Source organism: Condylura cristata, unplaced genomic scaffold (genome assembly GCF_000260355.1).
Source record: "Condylura cristata isolate star-nosed mole 26May11 unplaced genomic scaffold, ConCri1.0 scaffold00004, whole genome shotgun sequence".
Taxonomy (NCBI): domain Eukaryota; kingdom Metazoa; phylum Chordata; class Mammalia; order Eulipotyphla; family Talpidae; genus Condylura; species Condylura cristata.
In genome coordinates, this window is record NW_004567105.1 from 59,306,650 (window position 1) to 59,326,626 (window position 19,977).

Consider the following 19,977-nt stretch of genomic DNA (forward strand, 5'->3'; position numbering starts at 1 on the left):
CGGCCCGGCAGCCTTGCCGCACCTGCCGGCCGGGACAAAGGCGCGCCGCGGCCCGGAAACTCCCCGCGCCCCTCTTTCCCGCCCCCGGCAGCTGGCGGAGCGCTAGTCCGGGGCAGCTTCAAAGCTGTCAACGTTTCCGTAAACCCGCGGTACCAGTGACAGGTCGGCCTCCACCTTTCTCTATGGGTCAGGGCCTCCTTTTTTGGTGGTTGCTTCCTGACAGTGCGGACGCAAACTCTTCGAGTGTGTGTGTGGGGATTTTTTTTTTTTACACTTTCGGGATGACTGTACTCACACCGAGCGTTTTTTCTCAATGGAACTTGTATTTATAATAGAAATCAGATATTTAAGTTTCCTGTTGCAATATCAAAGAATCGAGGATGTAAAACTGTATATTTCCTGTTTATTTCTATTTTTTCTGTCTTTAAAATTTTTGACTGAAAGAGACATAGTTTTGATACAGAGTAGCTGCTTGTGATTTAAACGGAGGGAAAGGTTGGCAGAAATATTGACGAAATCCTGAAAAACAAATGACAAATACATACTAGCAGATGTGGAAATTATTACTCTAATTACAAAGACATATCTTGGAGTGAAATACTTGAACTTATTTTCGAACGAAATAGGACACCTCAAAAATGAACTTTAGGTGTTCTTTTCCCATTTGGTTTTGTACTCTTTCTCAGATATAATTCAGAAACAAATTATATTCTGTACAAATATAAAACAGTAGTATAATTTTGCTTTGTTACTTGTTAGCAGATTGTCATATTTTCAGATCCAAAGGAAGATTGGAAAATTCTTTTTGAGAGAGTATTTCAAATTAAGTGAGTAAAAGATATATGTGTGGATGGATAAATAGAAGGGCAGTAACTACTTTCTTTGACTGTGGGAGTTTACAGAATACCTCAAATAATGATATTCTGTCCAAATCTCCAAAAGTAGTAGATTGTGATATATATCTATATGGTAAACTATTATCAAGCCGTTAAACCTATAGAAGAATTTGAACTTGGAAGAATCTCCCCTGGGTTAATACACAGGCTGCAAAATAAATGAACAATGGTTTAACGCTTTTTTTTTTTTTTTTAAATTTAAGGCAACTAAGGCATAGAATAAGTATTAAAAGCTGTGAGCACCAGTGTTAAGGGTAGCTTTTCTCTGGAAAGTAGATATGTGGTTAAGTCTTTTGTTTTCCAAAGGTTTTTGTTGTTTGTTTGTTTCAAACATGTATTATAGTACCAAGTAAGTGCTGTAAATAATAGTGTATAAACTAATACCCTAATAGCATATTGTTGTAAATAATAGTGTATAAACTAATACCCTAATAGCATATAAACGTCAGAATACACTGGCTATCCTGTGTAGGTAGTTTCCCAGCTGCACTTCATAAAGTTATACTTTTTCTTTTGAAGATTTATTTTTATTTATTTATGTATACAAGAACGGGGTGTAGGGGAGAGGTGAGGGGCGTGAGAGGATTCACCAGAGACAGAATGGGAGCAGATTTACTGAAATACACTGCTGAGGTGAGCGGTGGGGGAAACAGAAGAGGTCTGCTGTTTCATGTGGGTCAGCTCCCCATTGGGCATCAAACTTATGCTGCAGTTACTGGTAACAGCTTGATAACACTGAGACTTTAACCCCTGCACGACTGGGGAGGCCCCCCCCCCATAAAGTTACTTTTTATCTTTGACTGTCAGACTTTTGTGTGACTAATCTATGTGGTTTTAAAATTTGTAATTGAGCTCCAGAATCTATTTCCATGTTCTTCAGTTGCTGAGGAGATGCAAACAGGACTTTTAAATTGTCCAGTATTTTAAAAATTGTTCTATTTACACATTAATATTCTTATTAAAAGTTTAAATTGATCACTCAATACTAAATGTTATTTTGTGAGCCTAGACTATAAAAAGTTATAAAATCCTATGCCTATACAGAAAAAGATTACAGACCTGGAGTTGAACCATAAGGTTTATTTTGTACTTTGCAATTTCAGAGTTATTTCGTGTACATTTCACTGTCACAGCAGTCCCATTTCAGAGATGAAGAAAAATCTGAAGTGACTCCAGCAATATTTAACAGTTAATTCGAGATGGAAGACCTGGGACTCTTATTTTAATTTGAGCTTAGGTCCTGTTGCTTTTCCAACCACCCAGTCGCATTGCCTGTCTTGCCAAACTTCCATAATTAATTTTAACCTGTATCCTTTGGATAAAAAAAATTTGAGAATGATTGTTATAATGCACCATTTTCTTACTAGAGAAAATTAATGATACAAGGACTTTTTTATAGACTAAACTGACTAATGATTTTTTTGTCATTTGATTTTCAGTTGATTATTTACAAAGTAATTTTTTTATAAAAGTGGATTATGTCTAAAAGTAAAATAATTGAAGGTTTGTTGTTAACCTGTCTAAAGCTGTATGTGGTCTTTCCAATGTTGATTGGACTTTTGGACAGAAATGTTGTCTTTCTCTGAATTTTTTTCGGTGGGGTGGGCAGGAAGTTTTCCAAAGTCTTTGCTCACATGAGCCATTCTTGGTTTGTCTCAGCTTGCCAACACTAGTGTCACATGTGAATCTGCCACATGTGTTCACTTTCTTTTCCAGCTCTGTGATTGAAGTCTGTTCTTATTGAGTAAGGGGCAGTTGTGCAGGCATGTTCCACTCCTGGAATTGACAGTCATTGTGTGTGAGTAAAGGAGAACCTCAGTGAGACACCTTTATGTGTATAAAACTATTTGGTTTTAAAATGGAAGAAATGTTATTTGTGCCTGAGTCATTATAGCATTTTGGTTGGCATGAGGAAACTTATGTCTATTTTCTCCAGTTCTCTTACCTTTGTCTAGCAGTTCTTTCTGAATGTTTTCTATCCGTATTCATTTTTACTCTGTCTGACCCTTCTTTTTTATTTTCCCTTTCTCTGCCTTGTTCTTCTCTTTCAGTTTTGAATATACTAACATTGAATCAGCACTTCTAAAGCCCTGCCTTCTCCCACTGGCTTCAGTTGGCCTTCAGACATAATGAGGAGACTGGCTTTTCGAGGCGCTGGTTGTGCTCTGGTAAAGCTGGTAAATTACTGATCATCTACAACCTTTTCCTTTTCTGTCCTTCCTTGACTTTTCCCTTCCACCTTAACTTTTTGTTATCCCTTCCATAAAGATTCCCTCCTCATAGCAGATTCACTTAATGTCCTCCTCTAGATTGTTTACAAAGGAATGGTCCTTGGTTTCTTCATCTTACAGATGAATTGAGGACAGTTTACTAACCTTTTTTAAAACAAATCCCCCCCCAAAAAAAATGAACAAAACTTGTCTGTTCCTTACTTAGCCCCTTTGAAGCATTTTTGCCACCTGTCGCCAATTGATGTGTAACAAACCAAAGCCTACAGGAAGGAACATCACAGCAGACTCTGTTTTTAAATATCACGTGGATTGTAGTTTAGGGGAGGACTGTGGTTTCCTCTTGTTTCTTAGTTGTTTACCAGGATTTTTTTATTGTTTTGCTGTAGTTTTCTGTTTCCTGGAGATCCCGGTTTTGCTTGCCATACTACTGGCAACCCATACTTTCAACTGCTGGTGTCTTAGTTTCCTAAAATTGAATGCTGATGAATGAAACTGGGATCCATTTTTTCTTTTAGTTTTAGAGAAAGACTTTTTTTTTTTAGAGAAAGACATTTCAGATCACAATATACTATGTGATACTCTTTTAAAATTGTATAAGCATTTCAGACATTTATATATATATACACACACACACACACATATATACACACATGTATGTGTATATATATATACACCCTTTCCCAGTTATGTTTCTTGCATTACAGTCAAATTAATATATTTGTGAAATTGGGTTAAGTTTAGTTATTTACTAGCTTGTTTCTGAAAGGCCATGCAGCACCCAAAGCTTACATGTGAAGTACCTGCAGATTACTGAAACTTAAAGCTGTGACTTCAAAATCCCACAGGAATTACTACATTTTGAATTTGGGGTTGGTTTGGATTCACATAAAGTTATCAAAGCTCATTTTACTATCTTAGTGTAAGTATGGCAGGTCACATTAAGTGTTTTTTAGGGGTAAGTTTTGTAGCTCCTTTAATGAAGGCGAAAAAAGTCTATTTTCAGTGTGTTAATTTTGTGGTACATCTAAAATGCTAGGTATTGTTTGTCCTCCTATCCTTTCAGATTACTTATTTGTATCAGGCATTCTCTCCTGTTCTTTTCCACATCATAGCCCAACTGGAAAGTGATCTTGTAAGACACACAGGAGAAAATAAGAGGAGGCTGCTGACTCCAGAAGTGACCTTCCTGAGGCCTCTATCCAAGGCTTGCCTGACTGTTTCAGGGCTAAGGGATTGATAACTTTAATAGACTGGTATACTGCTACATGTGTATTTTTTAACTCCAGTGTATTCCAGTAAGTTTGGGGCCAGAAGTGGTTGAGTCATTCAAAATTGGTGTGATATGCAAGCAAATATATTTTTGCTGAATTTGTCCCATCCAGATTTTAAGTGTAACATTCTGGTAAATGAAGGGGCAAAAGCAACAAGTTCTAGGACTTAAATAGAAAAATTTATAGTTAGTTAAAGCTTCTTTCTGTCAGTTAAAATACCTTCCTAAATAAACTAGTCTTTGCAGAAGGTGACCAACTAAGAGCTCAGTGGCAGTCTAAATTTAAACGTAAGAACATGGTTATTTATTTATTTATTTTTTTTTTTAAGATTTTATTTTATTTGTGCATACAGAACTGGGATACAGGTCAGAGATGTGGAGGGTGAGAGAATTCACCAGAGACAGAGTGGAGTGCAGAACAGGCAGATCAACGAAATACACTGCTGAGGGGAGCAGCGGGCGGGTCAGAAGAGGTCTGCCACGCCATGTGGTCACCTCCGGGGCAGGCGGGAATCGAACTCATGAGGAAGCGGCTTTAGATTCTCAGTGTTGTGCTTTAACCCGCTGCGCCACCAGGGAGGGCCAGAACATGGTTATTTATTTTTTATAGAAGAAGTTGGATTCCATGGGTTCCAAGCGAAGAAGAGCCACCTCCCCTTCTAGTAGTGTCAGCGGGGACTTCGATGATGGGCATCATTCTGTGTCCACACCAGGCCCAAGCAGGAAAAGGAGGAGACTTTCCAATCTTCCGACTGTAGACCCTGTGAGTAATTTGGATCACATAGCTCCTGCTTGTTTTTCCTAATGGTTCCCTGCCTTCTTTTAATGCAAGGTCTCTCTACTTCTTTTTCTTCTAGGCTTAATCTTCTGAATATTTCTTTCAAATTTAGCTATAATCCTTATAGTAGTAGTGTAGCATTATGAAATAATAAAGGCTATCGGTATGTCACCTTATATCTCCATTCAGATAATTTATCATGTGTCAGGTACTATTCTTGTGATTGCAGTGCAGCCATGTATAAGACTTGCCAGTTTTTCACATGGAGCTTTTGATTCTAGTGTGGGGAAACAAAATATAAACATTTTGTGAGCAAATAAGAGCTAAGAAGAAAAGTTAAGTTGATTTGGGCTTTTTTGACCTAAACCTTCAGGAAAGATTTGTTAGTGATAAGAAGGCTCTACTCCTGCAAAAGGCTAGGGGAGGGTGTTCTAGCCAGTGAGGACCAATGGAGAGAGTGGGTTTGATATATTGTGATTATAGAGAGGTGGTCAAGAGGCAGAAGGAGCCTGGCAAAATCTTATCAGCCAGACTATATAGGGCCTTTATAGGTGATCTTAATGAGTTTGTTTTTTCCCCCCCCCTCAGAAATAAGACTTTTATTAAATGACTGTAAACAGGAGATTGATATGAACTGGTTTAGTTTAAAAGGAAAGAGAATCACCAGAGCATAAATCTCATGAAGGATACCAAAATACTTAGTTAGTAAATTATTTTAAATAAAAAGAGATATAAACATATTTGAAATTTGGGTTTGCATATGGAAATTTAGAGGATTGTCATTCCTCCTCCCCAACTTGCTTTTTATGGGTAGCTTATATGAAGATAATTGTTATGTTTCCATGGGCTTTCTGTTCACTTTTCTGGTGATTTTTCTCCTTGTGTGTAGATTGCTGTGTGTCATGAACTATACAACACCATTCGAGATTATAAGGATGACCAGGGCAGACTCCTCTGTGAGCTCTTCATTAGGGCCCCAAAGCGAAGGTGAGTTGGAAGGTGAGTGGGAGGGATTTGGTCCCCAGTCCATGTTTAAAATGTTTATTAGTTGAGTTTTCCTTTGAAAGGAATGTTTTAAATAATACAGAAGTCCACGTTATAATTGTTGAGATGTAGTGAAGTATATATATTTTTAAAATGTGAAAATCACACAACATAAAATTTATAGTCTTGATAATTTTTAAGTGTATAGGTCAATTCAGATTGTTTTACAGTAGAGCTCCAGGACTTTTCCATATTGCAAAATTGAAACTCTTAAACAACTTCCTTAACTCCAGGTAACAGGAAAAGCCTCCAGGCATTGTGCTTTTTTTCCATATGAATTTGAATACTTTAGATAGCTCATAAAAGGGAAATCACACAGTGTTTGTCTTTTGTGATTGACTTCCCTTAGCATGATGCCCTTAAGAATCATCCATGTTGTAGTATGTGACAGTATTGTATGATTATACTGCATTTTCATCCATTTATCCATTGATAAATACTTGGTTGCTTCTATCTCTTGGCTGTTGTGATGAATGCTGAGTGAACATGGGTGTGCAGATACTTCTTTGAAATTCTGCTTTCATTTCTCTTGAATGTATACCTAGAAGTGGGATTGCTAGATCTTATAGCGTTTCTATTTTAAATCTTTTTTTAAAGGAATCTCTATGCAGTTTTCCATAATGGCTGTACCTTTTTACATTCCTATTAACAGTGTACACTGGTTCCAATTTTTTCACATCCTTGCCACACTTGTGATTTTGTCATAAGTTTCAAGATCAAAAAGTAGGTTAACTTCATATGTAGGCTAGGCTAAGGGATGGATAGTTGGTAAAACATTATCTGAGAGGATTTCTCTGGAAGACATTAGTATCTGTTTAGGAAAACTGAATAAAAAGACTTGAACCAGTGCAACTGAATATCATCCAATCTTCTGAGGTTTTGACTAGAGCTAAAAGTTGGCGAAAGAACAAATTAGTGTTCTTTGTTTGATCTGAGATACCCATCTCCTTCTGCCCATGAACCCAAAGCACACTCAGTTCTTGGGTCTTCAGACTTACAGTGTGTGAGACTTTTCTGTCTCTCTAATCACATGAAGCATTTCCTATAATAAATCTTTTCTTATGTTAATCTCTCTATATATTCTATTTATTCTCTGAAGAATGATTACTGAAACAAATTTCCAGCATTGTTCATCATTTTTAAGATAGCTTTGACCATTTGGGCTCTATTGAGATTCTTTATGAATTTCAGAGTAGCTCTTTCTGTTTCTTGAGATTTTGATTAGGATTATAGTGAATTTGTAGATTGCTTTGAGTAGTATTGGTATCTTAACAATATTAAGTTTTCCAATAAGAACAAGTGATATCTTTCCACCTATCTGTGTCAAATTTCTCACAGAAATGTGTGATTTTTCAGTATATAATTCTTTCAGCTCATTGGGTTACTCACTAAAGTTTATTCCTTTTACTACTACTATAAATGGGTGTATTTTCTTAATTTTCTTTTTGAATCATTCAGTATGTAGAAATGTGACTGACATTTGTTTTATGTAGCTTTTATATCTTGCAATTTTCTTACAATTTTTTTGTAGAGTCTGCATTTTCTCCATATAAGATCATATTATCTGTGACCAGATCATTTTCAGTTTGGATGCCTTTTTCTTTTTGCTGCCTAATTATTCTGGCTAGGGCTTCCAGTACTGATATTATATTGAAAAGAAGTTGTGAGAACAAGTATTTTTGTTTTGTTCCTGATCTTAGGAGAAATTTTATTTATTTCTTTATTTCTTTATTTTGCCATTGTTAGCTGTGTGCTTTTATTTTATATAGCTTGTGTAAGGTTGAGGTAATTTCCATATTGACCTAATTTATTGAGTGTTTTTATCATGAAGGGGTGTTAAGTTTTGTCAGATGTCTTTTCCTTGTCGATTGAGAGATCATGTGGCTGTTTTCCTTCATTCTGTTAACATACAATATTTCTTGTATCAATTTTCATAAGTTGAGCCATACCTGCAATTATGAAATAAATTCTGTGTGGGTGTGGTGTATATATAATTCAGTTAATATGCTGCTGATTTTATTTTCTAGTATTTTGTTGAGGATTTTTGCATCAGTGTTTGTGACTGGTATTGGTCTGTAGTTTTGTTTGTAGTGTCTTTGTCTGGCTTTGATATCAGAGCACAGCTGATTTCACAGTGTAAGTGTTTCCTCTAGGTTTTGGGAAAAGTTTGAAAAGTGTTCAGATTCTTTAAATGTTTGCTAGATTTTGCCAGCAGAACCATTAGATTCAGCTTCTTTTTTGCTAGGGCTTTTTTTTTTTTTTTTTTTTTTTTTTTTACTGACTTAACTTCCTTACTAGTTATAGGTCTGTTCAGGTTTTCTGTTTCTTCAAAATCATTGTTGGTAAGTTGTATGTTTTTCAGAATTTATGCATTTTTTCTAGGTTGTCCATAGTTCATTTTATTGCCATAGTTCATAGTAGTCTTTATTTATTTATATATTTATATTAAAGATTTATTTGTATGCATACAAGAACTGGAGTATAGGCCAGTGGTGGTGGGGTGGGGGGAGATGAGAGGATTCACTAGAGACAGAGTGAGGAGCAGAACAGGCAGGTAAAGTAAAATACACTGCTGAGGGGAGCAGCAGAGGAGACAAGAGAGATCTGCTGTACCATGTGGGTCACCTCCTTGACCTGGGATTGCGTTCATGCTGCAGTGGCTGCAGATAGCCTCACAGTGCTTTGACTTAACCCCTTGTGCCACCAGAGAAGCGCATAGTCTTCTTTTCTAATCCTTTTCATTCCTGTGACATTGGTTGTAATATCTTTATTTTCATTTCTGTTCTTATTTGCATCTTTTCTTAATTTAGCTAAGGGTTTGTCAGTTGTGTTTATGATTTCAAGAAAAATCACTTGGTTGGGTTTTTTTTTTGTATTTTTTATTTATCTCTGCTTTATATATTACTTACGTCATGCAATCTTTGGGTTTAGTTTGTTCTTTCTGTAGTTCCTTGAGAGTGAAGCATGCTTTTAAGAAATATTTAACAACAATATTTAACAACAATATTTAAAAGATAGAAGTGAAGTTGCAGCTATTATAGTTAAAAGGATCTGTTTTTAAAATATAGAGAGAGGCAACAGTGACTATTTTCTCTTGTTTTCCCCCACTTTTTTGGGGAACTTGCCTCTGTGGAGCAAAACGAATATGTACCTCCCTGTGGAATTTATGTTCCCCTCTGACTGAAGTTTCCTTCCTCTCTTGCTGTCAAAATAACATCACTATTCCCTTCATACTTGGCACTTGAAGTAATTTATCTTAAAAACATATGGGTATGATAACAGAATAACCCTCCCTCCCCATATACCCATGTTCTAATTCCTGGAACCTATGAATATGTTATATTAGACGGTAAAGAAAACTTAAGTTCTCGCCTTCCCTGCTGGATCAACAGATTAAGATGCAGCACTGCAGGCTGGCTGCAGCTGCTTCAGTGAGAGTTTCCCCAGCCCCAGCAGGTGATCCATATGGCGCAGCAGACCTCTCCTGTCTCACATGCTGCAGTGTACCTTATCGATCTGCCCTTTCTGCTCCCCACTCTGTCTCTGGTGAATCCTTTCACCGCCCCAGCACCTCTGGCCTGTATCCCAGTTCTATGTGCATAAATCTTTAAAAAAGAAAAGAAAAGAAAATTTAAGTTCATTAATAACCTTGAGAAGGAGAGAGCATCCTGGATTATCCAGGTGTACACAGTGTAATAACAATTGTCATTAAATGGAAAAAGAGAGTTTGAGTTTTGAACCTGGAGAAGGAGAAGGTCTCTAGAAACTGGAAAGTGCAAGGAAAAGGAGTGTTTCCTGGAACCTCCAGAAGGAATACCAACATTTTGCTTTTTAGTCCATTGAGACCCACCAAAAAGACTTCTGTAAGATAATAGATCTGTACCGGTTTTTTTTGTTTGTTTTTTTGATCTGTACCGTTTTAAGCCATTACATTTGTGATAATTTCTGTAGCAGCATAGAAAACTAATACCACGAGTTAAGACTTAGGTCAGTTTGTGTTCGTCAGTGCTACAGGGGGTAGCCAACAAGCTGCAGGTTAAGCTGGAGGCTAACTTCTCAAAGACCAGAACCACTAAGGATGCAATGCCAGTGCCTTAAATTAGGAGAGCCCTATAAGTTAGTCATGTCCAAGAAAAGATGAATTTGTTTTAAAATGAGCCAACTTTTCCCAGATTTTATTGATTTATCAGGAAAATTCTTTTAAAAGTTGTCAGTTAATTAGCAGGTGATAATAAAAAGCCTACATGTATTGCTTACCATATGCTTGACACACTGCCATTTTCCAGAAGTTATCTTGTTTAAATTTGTGAAGTATTTATTGTTATCACAGTGTAGAGATGAGGTCTGTACTTATTCTCAGAAATACTAAAAGAAAACTGGAATTAAGACTCAAATCTTTCTGACTCAGAGACTAATAATAACTAGTATGTTGTAGAGAAAACCAGCATCACCTTAGAGTATACAAGCCCCTCTTAGAAAAGAACTGCCCCTCTCCTGCCTGCTTTCCACTAGGAAGCTGGTCCTAACAAGTTGATGATACAGGCCTCATTTGCTGGAACATTGTCTTCTAGCCACCACTGTGCTGTTTTACCCAGCTGTGTGTCTGAAGGCACATGTGTCCCTCTCTTGAATGAATGTCTTCTCAAGAATTTATGGGAAGTAGTATTGCTCAGAGTTGCAAAATTGTGAGCCTCTTTTTGAGATTCTGTTTTGATTAGTGTATTAAACTGTGTAGTAGAACATCCAAATTAACAGCGTCTGACACAAGAAAACCTATTTTCTCTCAGACCTCCCTGGTGGTATTACAGGGTAGCCCAGAGTGAACTGGGCTACCTGTCTGAGGATCCTAACCCACACCCCAAAAATGTAATTGTTCTACAGACACACAAAAAGGGTAATGGGTTTATTTACAAAAGGGGAAAGGAAAAGGAAAAGGAACAACCTAGGGAAAAAGAAGGGATACAAAGTAACTGGAGTATCTTACCAGCTCTGCTAACTTGGAGCTCTAGTCACAAACTAACTGCTAGCCCCCAGTCACATGGTCTGAGAGCTGTTGCTCCAGAGAGAGAGAGAGAGAGAGTTGGAGGTGGAATCCAGAAAGCTGGAGTAGCTCTAGTCACAAACTAACTGCTAGCCCCCAGTCAGATGGTCTGAGAGCTGTTGCTCCAAAGAGAGAGAGAGAGAGACAGAGAGAGAGAGAGAGTTGGGGGTGGAATCCAGAAAGCTGGAGTAAGCAGTGGAGTCCACAAAACTCTGCAAATTTCCATTAGGACATCCTTCCCCTTAACAGTGGCACAGGGATTAAGTTTCAGTGATAATGACCACGCACTGTGGCATGAGTTTGATCCCCTGCCAGGGAGCTAACCCACGTGGCACAGCAGACCTCTCCTGTCTCACCCACTGCTCCTCTCAGCAGTGTATTTCAGTAGGTCTGTCTGTTCTGCTCCCCACTCTGTCTCTAGTGACTCCTCTCACCCCCTGCATTTCTGGCCTACACCCCAGCTGTTGTATGTATAAATAAATAAATCTTTAAAAAAATATTTTTAAACCATACATTGTACAAAAATGATTGATGATATAATGAATATATTTTTAAAAGATAAACTAAAAAATATATTTTCTCTCACATAAAAGTCCTGTTCTATGAAGCCATTTGGCTATCTGTCTCTTTACTCTCCTGTCCTTGGAGTATTGCCTCTGTCTGCATGGTCTGACTACCACATGCTTTCTACCATGACTACCTGCCAATCTGTGGGAATAACTCTCACAGAGCTTAATTAACTGCAGCAGTACTAGAGAATATGATCTTCAGTACCCATATAGCAGTTTAGAATGCTGTCATCTTGGAAAGAAGGGAAGATGGGTCTGGACTTAGCCAGCCAGAGTCTGTATTTCAGACCTCATGTTTTTCAGTTTTCTGGTAAAAATTATTAGCTTGGGGCCCTCCCTGGTGGCGCAGCGGGTTAAAGCACAGCACTGAGAATCTAAAGCCGCTTCCGCATGAGTTCGATTCCCGCCTGCCCCGGAGGAGACCACATGGCGTGGCAGACCTCTCCTGACCCGCCCGCTGCTCCCTTCAGCAGTGTACTTCCTCGATCTGCCTGTTCTGCTCCCCACTCTGTCTCTGGTGAATCCTCTCACCCTCCGCATCTCTGGCCTGTACCCCAGTTCTGTATGAATAAATAAATAAATCTTTAAAAAAAAAAAATTATTAGCTTGACTTTCCTTAGCAACCAAGTCATAGCATGGTGTCCTCACCTATCATTGAAAGGGAAAAGCTGCTATAAAAATGTGTACTGTATGTTCTTGTGTATACATGTGCATGAAGGTCTGGATAGATACTAATAGTGCTTTTAATTCTGGGTGACTAGAATTAATGTTTGATTTAAATGGAAAAAAATCAGTAGAGCCACCTCATTTTTAAAGTGGTGAAGCCTTGTTTTGACTATATTATACAGAATAGAATGTTAGGATCCTGTTCTCCCTTATGTGAGGTAATTCTGGAATGTTTGTGAGGAGCCCTCTAGCAGAGCCTCCAGGAGGTAGTTTCCTCTGTAAGCATATGTCCTCATTGGATTCTCACTTGTCTGTCTACAGATAATCTCCCAAGCTTCAGAGGTTGCTGAGTAAGGAGCAGTGGACTCTATGGCCCATTGAGCCCAGGTGGAGAAAGCCACCTTGGAAATAACATTAACAAAGGCCTAATGCTCATTCTGAGACTATTCCTTGGTGTCACTGACAACATTGAAGTTAGACTTGGTTGATCCTTTGTTGTCATTCACCAAAACCTTTATGCGCTTTCTCTGAGTAGCAGATAGAATATTCCTTTCATCTCCTCATACTTAATTTTATATTTTACTGAAATCCCAGTAGTTGATAAATGTTTTTTAAAAACTCAATTTATTCTTCCTTTCCTTTCCTGAAGAATTCAATCCAGAACCAAAAAGGGCTTTTGTCATGAATGGCATACATAGGGCAGCTTGATTGCTCTTGTGTGTTGAATCAACTTCAAGAGATTTTGGAATCATAATTTTTTGGTATTTGGGCAGCCAGTGATCATTAGTCTCAGCACCCCAAATTAAAAAAAAAAAAGATTCAATCCAAAACCATTAGGTGGGGATAAATAAAGTGCTGCTTTGTGCTATTGTTCTTTGTGATTGTGCTAACCAGTAGCTATGTTTATTAAAGAGAATATTCATGTAGAAGATTTCCTCACACAAGGTGTTAAAACTTTAGTGGTGGAAGGAATGTGCCCTTTTGAGGGAAGTAATGGCAGTGATATGTCATAGTTGGAATAGGAGCACATCAAATAGTATGTGGCCTAATATAGAAAGGGGATCATAGCTTGACAGGGATGAGGAGCACTGTGGAGAGGAAAGCAGTAAGAGGAGACTGAGTACATACCGAGAACCAGTCTTATAAATGAATATATAGCAAAACATATTAGAGAATCAGGTTTCTCACTGTCTAAGAAGAGGAATAAAGTAGAGAAAAGAAACTAGAGTGAACCTTGTTGTGTTGGATTAGAATTAGAAATAATTGATGATAGTGTGTAATTATTGTGGATGCCAATATAAGTAGGTAGAGAAATTGATATAAATGAACATGCATCTGTTTCCTAGCTCTGTCCATTGAGAGATCTTGAAGTAACAATGCCCTAGAAATGAGCACATCTGGTATTTTGTCTTGGTTTTTTTTTTTTAAAGATTTATTTATTTATTCATACAGAACTGGGATATAGGCCAGAGATGCGGAGGGTGAGAGGATTCACCAGAGACAGAGTGGGAAGCAGAATAGGCAGATCAGTGAAGTATACTGTTGAGGGGAGCAGCGGGTGGGTCAGGAGAGGTCTGCCACACCATGTGGATCTTCTCCGGGGCAGGTGGGATCAAACCCATGCAGAATTAGCTTAAGCTTCTCAGTGCAGTGTTTTAACCCGCTGCGCCACCAGGGAGGGCCTTGTCTCGGTTTTTTAAATGCTTTTTATCATTAAAATGATCTAGCATTCTTTGGGGAGATGATTGATTTCAAGAGTAGGGAATACAAGTAACATCTTCCAGTGCCAGAAAATAAGTAAGTGCTCAGAGGTTGATGTGACCATGTTAAAGAACATAGACTATAGAAACCATCTTGAAAGCACTTCAGTTGGCCAAACCTGGGACATAATTTTTTGAAAATCAAAATAATAATGGTAATGGTTTTAACCTGAGTAAAATAAGAATCCAGAAATCTACATTGGTATAAGTAAATGAATAAATTGAGGCAAAATGGGCTTTTACATAGTTGAGATATTTCTTCATAAAATGTAAAGAGAAAAAGAGTAGAGAAGCCTGGCGACCATAAATGATCAAAAGTCAATATCAGTACTGGGTGCAAGATGAAATTGGTCCCATTTGATAGGATATAGTGAGAAGAAAGCAGCATCATTCTGTCATAGTCCTACCAAAAAAAAAAACTCTGAAATTTATTCATCAGGAAAACAGACAGTACCAAATTGAAGGTCACCACAAAATAACTGACAAGGGAAGACTAAGTGTTTTAGAATGAAGGAAATACACTGAGTGTAACATATGGTTCCAAACTTTTTCCTTTTTCTCTAAAGGACAATTATGAAATAGTTGGCAAAATATGAATGGATTAAGTGGTGGAGCTGTATCAAAATTGATTTCCTTGTTTTATTGGTTGAATTGTCACTGTAGGAAGTATATACTTACCTACTCATGGGTGAAAGGACATGATGTAAGCAGCTTACCCATTAGTGGTTCAGAAAAAAGTTCTTTATACTACTCATAACTCTTATATCAGAGTAAAAAGTTTTTAAAAAATAAATATACATATGTATCTATAACACATCAACCAAGGGCCCAGTAAAAATTAAACTTTAATACCTGATGATATGACATATAGTAACTTATCTCTTACACATCTAAACTAGAGTTAACTTCCTACTCACCTTGGGAGATTTGAAAAAAATAGTCACTTAGACCAGATTATTTTTCTGAAGATTTACTTGTTTCATTCTGTTTTGAAAAAATAATAACATCCAGGAACCCAAAACCAAATCCATGAAATTGTCATAACTACCAGTGAAATTTCCACTCTCTCTCTCTCTGTTCCAAGACATAATAACTATCCTGGATTTTAAGTTATCATTTACATGCTTTTTTGTTTTGTTTTGTTCATAGTTTACATGCTTCTTACATTCTTTTATCTTTGATATTTCCTCAAACCAAGGGCCTCATATTTCTCCTTTGTCACTTTAGCGGTCAATATTTAGAACAGTATATATAATAGCACTTGTTAGTACTTTATAGAAAAAGGCTTGTGGTCTCTATCTGAAGAGACAGTCCAGCTTTGAAACATGTGTCCCTTTTTCCCCATATTGAACATAGAAAGATAAGTTATTTTCATTTACAAAAAGTACTCCTAACATGATTTTAGTGCTAATGCTCTAAATCTTAAATATTTAGCATAAAAAAAATCACAGAAGTTAATTTAGTTTTTTATATTTGTAATTTGCAAAGGGAATGCATAAGCATTTTGTTTCTGTTGTTCCCCCGCAATTTTAATAATGACAGTAAGTATGATAATAGTCTTTCACTTAAAACGATGGCCATTTCCACAGATAGTTTTGAAATACAGCTTTGTACAGTCCTTGTATGAATTTTTTTTATTTTTAAAACAGAAATCAACCAGACTATTATGAAGTAGTTTCTCAGCCGATTGACTTGATGAAAATCCAGCAGAAACTAAAAATGGAAGAGTATGATGATGTTAATCTGCTGACTGCTGATTTCCAGCTGCTTTTTAACAATGCAAAGGCCTATTACAAGGTAAGAGGACATCAGGTGTGGAAGGTGTCCAATTTGATAATTGTTGTTTTAGTGTGTATCAGTCTGGTGGGTGAGTAGTCATTTCTTGTAAGTTTGCATTTCTCTTGTTTGTAAAGACACTGAATATTCATTTGATTCTGAGCCATTCTTGTTTCTTCTGTACCTTTTCAGTCTGTTGCCCATTTCTTCTGTGAATTGTTATTTGCATATTTAGTTCCAGAAATCCTAAATATATTCTAGATATGGATTCTGTTTTGGTTATATGTGCTGTAAATATTTTTTCTCGGTGTACTTATACTCTTTATAATAGCTTCTGATGAAGAGATGTTTTTACTTAAAACAGTCAAATTTATCAGCCTTTAACTTTGTGGTTTATTGTTCTTTGTATTTTCAGAAATACTCCTTGCCCAGTGTAGTTATAAAGATATTCTTCTCCTAGATTTTTTTTAAAAACTTTAATAGCTTTTTTTTTTTAAAATATAAACCTTTTATGCACTGAGACTAATTTCTCTATCTTCTGTGAGATAGGAGTCTGTATTTTCCCCCCACAGGTGTAATAGCACCCTGAAATGGCCATCCTCGCCACATTCATCTGCATTGTCAGTGTTATCCTTCCCATGTTCTCATCAGTCTTTTTCTGATCTTTTGTTCTACTCTTTCTGTTCTGGCTAATTTGTCTGTACTTGACTATTCTAATTCTACCATAATTATTGTAACTCTTTATTTATAAGGATAGTATATTGACTTTGCATGACTACACATTTTAGTACTAGTGTGTTAAGTCTACAAGCACAAAAAAAAAGTTCAAATTTTCATGGAATTATACTAACTCTGTAGATCATATTTTAGAGCATTAGTTTATTTGAGACAGACGTGCTACCTACTGTGCTAACGATTAGTTTATTTGGATTAGTTTATTTATGATGTTGACTCTTCCAAACTGAAATTTGGTATGTTTTTATTTATTTGTTTTTCATGTATTTTAGTAAAACTTAAGTTTTTTTTTTTAATAAAAGTTCTACAGAAATGTTGTTAGATTTATTCTGAGTTTTTTTTGTTTGTTTCATGCAATGTTGTCTTCCATTATTGTTGGTTGTTTGAAAGTGTAGTATTCCTCCCACTCAGGCATCACCACTGTAGTGCACCCACGACCAAATCACCTGAGTCATACCATAGTGCCTTCTGCTCCCTTCCCTCATTGTTCTCATCCCTCTCTCTCTGATTGCTTACGTTCTATAGGCAATTTTCAAGGGTTAGTGTTTTAAGTTTGTCTTTTATCTGCCCCTTAGTTTGGTTTCTTTATTAGTCATATGTAAGTGATACTATACAGTGTTTATCTTCCTCCTTCTGCCTTATCTCATTTAGCATTATCTCTTCCAGCTCAATCTATGTTAGAGTTATTCTTTACACTGAGTGAATATGTAGTTTTTCCTTGAATTGAGACACATTCTTTTATAGTGTAGAATTCAAGGGCGGGGGGGCTTTAGATATTTGCAAGAAGCAATCCATCTCTACTATCTAACACAAGAATTTTTTTAAAAAAGATTATGCATACAGAACTGGGATACAGGCCTGATGTGCAGGGGCCATGAGAGGATTCACCAGAGGCAGAATGGGGAGTAAAACAGGCAGATGGACAAAGGAGAACAGCTTGCGAGACAGGAAATGTCTGCTGCACCATGTGGGTCACCTTCCTGGAAGGGAGTTGCACTTGTGCTGAAGCGGCTGCTTCTAGTTTCGTAGTCTGCACTTTAACACATTGTGCCACCAGGGAGGGCCAAGAATATTGTTGTTACCACCAAAAAAAGCCATATTTATTAATATGCACTCTCAGGTCCCACTCCTCCTAGCTTCTGGTAACTAATCATCTGTTTATTTCTGTATGGATTTGTCTGTTTAGGACATTGCATATAAACGAAATCATACAGTATATGAACTTTCGTAACTGGCACTTTTCACTGAGCATGTCTTCAAGGTTCACTAGTGGTTCAGCCCTTCTAATGATTAAATAATATTCCATTGTGGGTATACCACAGTTTATGTATTTACCTGTTCATTGCTGTAAATGAAAAACAGTATTTACCCTCCTGTTTTATGGAAAGTCTAATTCTTCTCTACTGTATATATCTTCCCTGTTGAGACAACTTTACTACTCAATTATTGTCACAGTCCCTAGAACACTATAATCACAACACTTCTTCTCACCTAAAGTAAGTTTGGAAGTTTTTTTTTCTCACACCAAGCAATTCTTGGGTGTCCTATTTATATCAATTCTGATACTTTCTACCTAGAGGTAGCATCAGATACTACAGGTTAAGTGTTCAGCCCCTCTAGACTACCCTCCAACCCCACTCACATACACCAAACACCCATCATAAGCCAGTTATCACCTGTTCTGACCAACTAGCTGTAGATGAAGGTTTCTGTGACTTCCTCCTTGGATCTGATTAATCGCTAATGTGGCTCACAAAGTTTATTCAAGGAGATGATAAAGCCAATGAAGAGATACATAGGGTAAGGTCTGGAATAGTGCCAAACACAGGAGTTTCTATCCTTGTAGAATTGGGATATGCCACTCTTTTGGTATGGATGGATTCATTCACTTGGAAGTTCTTTGAACACAATGTTATTGAGGCTTTTAACACCAAATATTAGCTCCATAACCTTTCTGAAGGATAGGAAGTAGACCTGAACGTTCCAAGCTTCTAATAGTGGTTTCATCTTTTGGTTGACCATCAAGGAGAGCCATCTAGAAGCCCTCAATAGAATCTCTGCAACAGAACAAAAGATGCTCTTTCTTTGTGCTGTTACTACTTAGTAAATTGCCAGGGTTCAGGAGCTCTGTGCCAGGAATGCAGGCAGTGTGATCAGTATTTATTTTTCTGTTACCTCATAATACATTGTTTCTACTTTTAGCTATCATGAATAATGCTGCTAGAATATTTGTGAATAAAACAAAATTATTCATAGTGTTCTGTTTGTGGCCATTAGTTCTGTCTTGTTAACTGTGTTTCTAAAATCCTTTCTATCCATACTGAATTGTATGTATGAACTCTGAAGTTACTGTTTCTTAATTTAATGATGACTTTGTCTGTTTTTACTTAAAACTATTGGGTCTTTGCTTTAATAAATACTACTCAAATAACAAACAAATTTTAATTGTTTTATGGTCCAATAGAATGGAACATTTTTGCATTATGAAGTAGCCTGTTTTACTACTAGTAATGTCTTTTATTTGAGGTCTATCTTATTTGATATTTTAATAGTTAGGTCAACTTTATTTTTGTTAGCTTGGTTTTTCCTAATTCTTTCACTTTCAACCTTTCATATTCTTCATATCCTTGTAAAACTGATGTAGCTCTTATAAACTGCATATTCATGAGTTTCTGTTAACCCATTTAATAGTCTTTTTACCTTTTAACTGTACCATTTTATGTCTTTCTGGTTTTAGTACTCCTAAATTTCTGCTTTATGTTTATCTTATTTGTAATATTTTTGTTTTTCACCTTCACTTCTTTTGGTTTCATTTTGTTTGTAGCGTATTCTCTCCTATTTCCTGTATAGTTTGGAAATTAAAAAATCTATCCGCCCCTCCCTGGTAGCACAATGGGTTAAAGTACAGCACTGTGAAACTTGGCCTCAGCCACTTCAGTGTGAGTTTTGTCCCCAGCCAGGGAGTAAACCATATAGTATAGCAGAACTCTCCTGACCAGCCTTCTGCTCCCTACTCTGCCTCTCGTGAATCCTCTCACCACTCCTGCACCTCTGGCCTGTACCCTAGTTCTGTATGCATAAATAAATAAATCTTTAAAAATATATATCTATCAATAATCTTTTACTTTTTTTTTTTTTAAAGATTTATTTATTCATACAGAACTGGGGTACAGGCCAGAGGCTCAGGGGCGATGAGAGGCTTCACCAGAGA

General features: G+C 36.9%; 1 protein-coding gene across 3 annotated transcripts in view; it reads left to right on the forward strand.

Moving 5' to 3' along the window:
• The first annotated feature begins 111 nt into the window (after positions 1-111).
• Positions 112-19,977, forward strand: part of PBRM1 (polybromo 1) — a 99,954-nt gene continuing 80,088 nt past the window's right edge. For all 3 annotated transcript variants that reach the window (XM_004676072.2, XM_004676078.2, XM_004676074.2), the window contains exons 1-5: positions 112-162; positions 2,948-3,064; positions 5,008-5,160; positions 6,065-6,162; positions 15,905-16,052. In XM_004676072.2, coding sequence (XP_004676129.2) covers positions 3,026-3,064; positions 5,008-5,160; positions 6,065-6,162; positions 15,905-16,052 — 438 coding nt within the window. In that variant the 5' untranslated portion in view covers positions 112-162; positions 2,948-3,025. The remainder of the gene's footprint in view (positions 163-2,947; positions 3,065-5,007; positions 5,161-6,064; positions 6,163-15,904; positions 16,053-19,977) is intronic.